Source organism: Eucyclogobius newberryi, unplaced genomic scaffold, assembly GCF_026437365.1.
Source record: "Eucyclogobius newberryi isolate DKJ021-1_F unplaced genomic scaffold, fEucNew1.0.hap1 SCAF_43, whole genome shotgun sequence".
Classification (NCBI taxonomy): domain Eukaryota; kingdom Metazoa; phylum Chordata; class Actinopteri; order Gobiiformes; family Gobiidae; genus Eucyclogobius; species Eucyclogobius newberryi.
This window is the reverse complement of record NW_027316090.1, coordinates 1625-6153: the sequence shown is the minus strand read 5'-3', so window position 1 is coordinate 6153 and position 4529 is coordinate 1625. Positions and strand designations below refer to the sequence as shown.

Below are 4529 nucleotides of genomic sequence, written 5' to 3'. Positions count from 1 at the left end.
TCTGTATTTTCCTCCTGGTGGACACGCGTGGAACTGCACACAGAAGACTCAAGGTCTGGAACAGAGAAGAACTGTTAGTCCTGGTTTAGTCCTGGTTTAGACCTGGTTTAGACCTGGTTTAGTCCTGGTTTAGTCCTGGTTTAGTCCTGGTTTAGTCCTGGTTTAGACCTGGTTTAGTCCTGGTTTAGACCTGGTTTAGTCCTGGTTTAGTCCTGGTTTAGTCCTGGTTTAGACCTGGTTTAGTCCTGGTTTAGACCTGGTTTAGTCCTGGTTTAGTCCTGGTTTAGTCCTGGTTTAGTCCTGGTTTAGTCCTGGTTTAGACCTGGTTTAGTCCTGGTTTAGACCTGGTTTAGTCCTGGTTTAGTCCTGGTTTAGTCCTGGTTTAGTCCTGGTTTAGTCCTGGTTTAGTCTTGGTTTAGTCTTGGTTTAGTCCTGGTTTAGTCCTGGTTTAGACCTGGTTTAGTCCTGGTTTAGTCTTGGTTTAGTCCTGGTTTAGACCTGGTTTAGTCCTGGTTTAGTCCTGGTTTAGTCTTGGTTTAGTCTTGGTTTAGTCCTGGTTTAGTCCTGGTTTAGACCTGGTTTAGTCCTGGTTTAGTCTTGGTTTAGTCCTGGTTTAGACCTGGTTTAGTCCTGGTTTAGACCTGGTTTAGACCTGGTTTAGTCTTGGTTTAGTCTTGGTTTAGTCCTGGTTTAGTCCTGGTTTAGTCTTGGTTTAGTCCTGGTTTAGTCCTGCTTTAGACCTGCTTTAGACCTGGTTTAGTCTTGGTTTAGTCCTGGTTTAGTCCTGGTTTAGACCTGGTTTAGACCTGGTTTAGTCTTGGTTTAGACCTGGTTTAGACCTGGTTTAGACCTGGTTTGGTCTTGGTTTAGTCCTGGTTTAGTCCTGGTTTAGTCCTGGTTTAGTCCTGGTTTAGAGCTGGTTTAGTCCTGGTTTAGACCTGGTTTAGACCTGGTTTAGTCCTGGTTTAGTCCTGCTTTAGACCTGCTTTAGACCTGCTTTAGTCCTGGTTTAGTCCTGGTTTAGACCTGGTTTAGTCCTGGTTTAGTCCTGGTTTAGTATTGGTTTAGTCCTGGTTTAGTCCTGGTTTAGACCTGGTTTAGACCTGGTTTAGTCTTGGTTTAGACCTGGTTTAGACCTGGTTTAGACCTGGTTTAGTCCTGGTTTAGTCCTGGTTTAGAGCTGGTTTAGTCCTGGTTTAGACCTGGTTTAGACCTGGTTTAGTCCTGGTTTAGTCCTGCTTTAGACCTGCTTTAGACCTGGTTTAGTCCTGGTTTAGTCCTGGTTTAGTCCTGGTTTAGTCCTGGTTTAGACCTGCTTTAGTCCTGGTTTAGTCCTGCTTTAGTCCTGCTTTAGTCCTGGTTTAGTCCTGGTTTAGACCTGCTTTAGACCTGGTTTAGTCCTGGTTTAGACCTGGTTTAGACCTGGTTTAGTCCTGGTTTAGTCCTGGTTTAGTCCTGCTTTAGTCCTGGTTTAGTCCTGGTTTAGTCCTGGTTTAGACCTGGTTTAGTCTTGGTTTAGTCCTGGTTTAGTCCTGGTTTAGTCCTGGTTTAGTCCTGGTTTAGAGCTGGTTTAGTCCTGGTTTAGACCTGGTTTAGACCTGGTTTAGTCCTGGTTTAGTCCTGCTTTAGACCTGCTTTAGACCTGGTTTAGTCCTGGTTTAGTCCTGGTTTAGTCCTGGTTTAGTCCTGCTTTAGACCTGGTTTAGTCCTGGTTTAGTCCTGGTTTAGACCTGGTTTAGACCTGCTTTAGTCCTGGTTTAGTCCTGCTTTAGTCCTGCTTTAGACCTGGTTTAGTCCTGGTTTAGTCCTGGTTTAGACCTGGTTTAGACCTGGTTTAGTCCTGGTTTAGTCCTGGTTTAGACCTGGTTTAGACCTGCTTTAGTCCTGGTTTAGTCCTGCTTTAGTCCTGCTTTAGACCTGGTTTAGTCCTGGTTTAGTCCTGGTTTAGACCTGGTTTAGACCTGGTTTAGTCCTGGTTTAGTCCTGGTTTAGACCTGGTTTAGACCTGGTCTAGTCCTGGTTTAGACCTGGTTTAGACCTGGTTTAGACCTGGTCTAGTCTGGTTTCTCACCTGGTCGTGGCCCTGTCCTGCTCTAGTCCTGCTCCGGGCCCCGCTCCCGGCTCTTGGCCCTCAGCTTGTTGACTTGGCTCTCAGCGTTCTCGGCTCGTTCTTCCGCTTGTTCCAGCTCGTGCTGCAGGTGGCGCTGTTTGGCTGTGTTGGCGTTGACCTCGACCTCGGCCTCTTCAAGAGAACGTTTGTACGACTTCAACTTCAGCTGCAGCTTTTCCACCAGGTCCTGAGGAGAACCAAACCAGGACTAAAGCAGGTCTAAACCAGGTCTAAACCAGGACCAAACCAGGACTAAAGCAGGTCTAAACCAGGTCTAAACCAGGACTAAACCAGGACTAAAGCAGGTCTAAACCAGGTCTAAACCAGGACTAAACCAGGACTAAAGCAGGTCTAAACCAGGTCTAAACCAGGACTAAAGCAGGTCTAAACCAGGACTAAACCAGGACTAAACCAGGTCTAAACCAGGACTAAACCAGGTCTAAACCAGGTCTAAACCAGGTCTAAACCAGGACTAAACCAGGTCTAAACCAGGTCTAAACCAGGACTAAACCAGGTCTAAACCAGGACTAAACCAGGTCTAAACCAGGACTAAACCAGGTCTAAACCAGGTCTAAACCAGGACTAAACCAGGTCTAAACCAGGACTAAACCAGGACTAAACCAGGTCTAAACCAGGTCTAAACCAGGTCTGAACCAGGTCTGAACCGGTTCAGAACACAGACTCACCTGAAGTCTGGCTGAGTTCTTTCGCTCTTCTTCGCTCTGAAAGCTCAGCTCTTTGATTCGTCGCTCGTACTTCCTGATTCCCTTTACAGACTCCGCCCCTCTCTTCTGCTCGGCCTCTAGCTCCGCCTCCAGCTCTCGTAGCCGCGCCTCCAGCCGCTGCAGTTGCTTGCGTCCTCCTTTGGAGGCGCTGTGCTCGGCCTCGTCCAGGCGCAGCTGCAGGTCTCTGATGCTGGTGTCCATGTTCCTCTTCATCCTCTCCAGGTGAGTGCTGGTGTCCTGCTCCTTCTTCAGCTCCTCCGCCATCATGGCCGCGTCCGTGATGGCTTTCCGCGCTTTGTCCTCGGCGTTCCTGTTCTCCTGCACGGCGTCCTCCAGCTCCGTCTGCAGCGCGCTCAGGTCGGCCTCCGCCTTCTTCTTCTGGTGGATGAGGGAGGTGTTCTGCGAGTGCAGGAGCAGCGCTCGCTCCGCCGCGTCGCTCAGTTCCTGCTCGGCCACTTTCCTGCAGCGCTCGGTTTGTTCCAGAGCGGCTCTGAGCTCCTCCAGCTCGGCCTGGAGCAGAGCGTTCCTCCTCTCGCTCAGAGCCGCGTTCTCCAGCTGAGCTTCTGCCTCGTGGCGCGCCTCGTCCAGGAGCAGCTGCGTGTCGCTGAGCGCCCCCTGCAGGACCTTCTGCTGCCGCTGCGCCTCCGCCGCGCTGCGAGTGGCCTTGTTCAGCTGCACCTCCATCTCGTTCATGTCGGCCTCCATCTTCTTCTTGAGCCGCAGCGCTTCGTTGCGGCTGCGCGTCTCGTTCTCCAGCGCGCTCTGCAGAGACTCCAGCGCCCTCTGCTGGTTGCGTTTGGCCTGGTCCATCTCCTGCTCCTTCTCAGACAGCTTCTTCTCCAGCTCAGCGCGGGTCTGTCCCGACTCCAGCAGGAGGCGCAGGGTCTTGCTCTCCTCGTGCTCCAGCGTGGCCTCCGCCTCCTCCAGAGCCGTCTGCAGCTCCTGCTTCTCCTGCTGAAGGACACGCCGCAGTTTGTCCAGCTCGTGAGCGCTGCGTCCGCCTTCGCCCAGACGCTCGGTCAGCTCGGACACCTCCTCCTGAAGGTTCTTGTTCTCGCGCTTCATGGTCTCCAGCTGGTCCAGGGACTCCTCGTACGCGTTCCTCAGTTTGAAGAGCTCCGTGCTGAGAGAACGAGACTCTTTCTGAGACGCCTCCAGCTCCGACTGCGCCTCCTCCAGCTTCTGCTTCTGCTCACATAAGACCTGCAGAGCAAACGTCCATGTTCAGGCCTGACTCTGGCACCAGCAGGAGGCCTGACTCTAGCACCAGCAGGAGTCCTGACTCTAGCACCAGCAGGAGGCATGACTCTGGCACCAGCAGGAGTCCTGACTCTGGCACCAGCAGGAGTCCTGACTCTAGCACCAGCAGGAGGCCTGACTCTGGCACCAGCAGGAGTCCTGACTCTGGCACCAGCAGGAGGCCTGACTCTAGCACCAGCAGGAGTCCTTACTCTGGCACCAGCAGGAGGCCTGACTCTAGCACCAGCAGGAGGCATGACTCTGGCACCAGCAGGAATCCTGACTCTGGCACCAGCAGGAGTCCTGACTCTGGCACCAGCAGGAGTCCTGACTCTGGCACCAGCAGGAGGCCTGACTCTAGCACCAGCAGGAGTCCTGACTCTGGCACCAGCAGGAGTCCTGACTCTGGCACCAGCAGGAGGCCTGACTCTAGCACCAGCAGGAGTCCTGACTCT

General features: G+C 52.6%; 1 protein-coding gene across 1 annotated transcript; it reads right to left on the bottom strand.

The window, feature by feature from the left end:
• Window positions 1-4031, bottom strand: LOC140379601 (myosin-7-like). Its single transcript, XM_072464287.1, has 3 exons — window positions 2797-4031; window positions 2072-2297; window positions 1-55 (listed from the first exon to the last, which is right to left on the bottom strand). Exons 1-2 carry the CDS (start codon window positions 3898-3900, stop codon window positions 2094-2096), a joined length of 1308 nt encoding a protein of 435 aa, XP_072320388.1. The 5' UTR covers window positions 3901-4031; the 3' UTR covers window positions 1-55; window positions 2072-2093.
• Window positions 4032-4529: the final 498 nt, after the last annotated feature.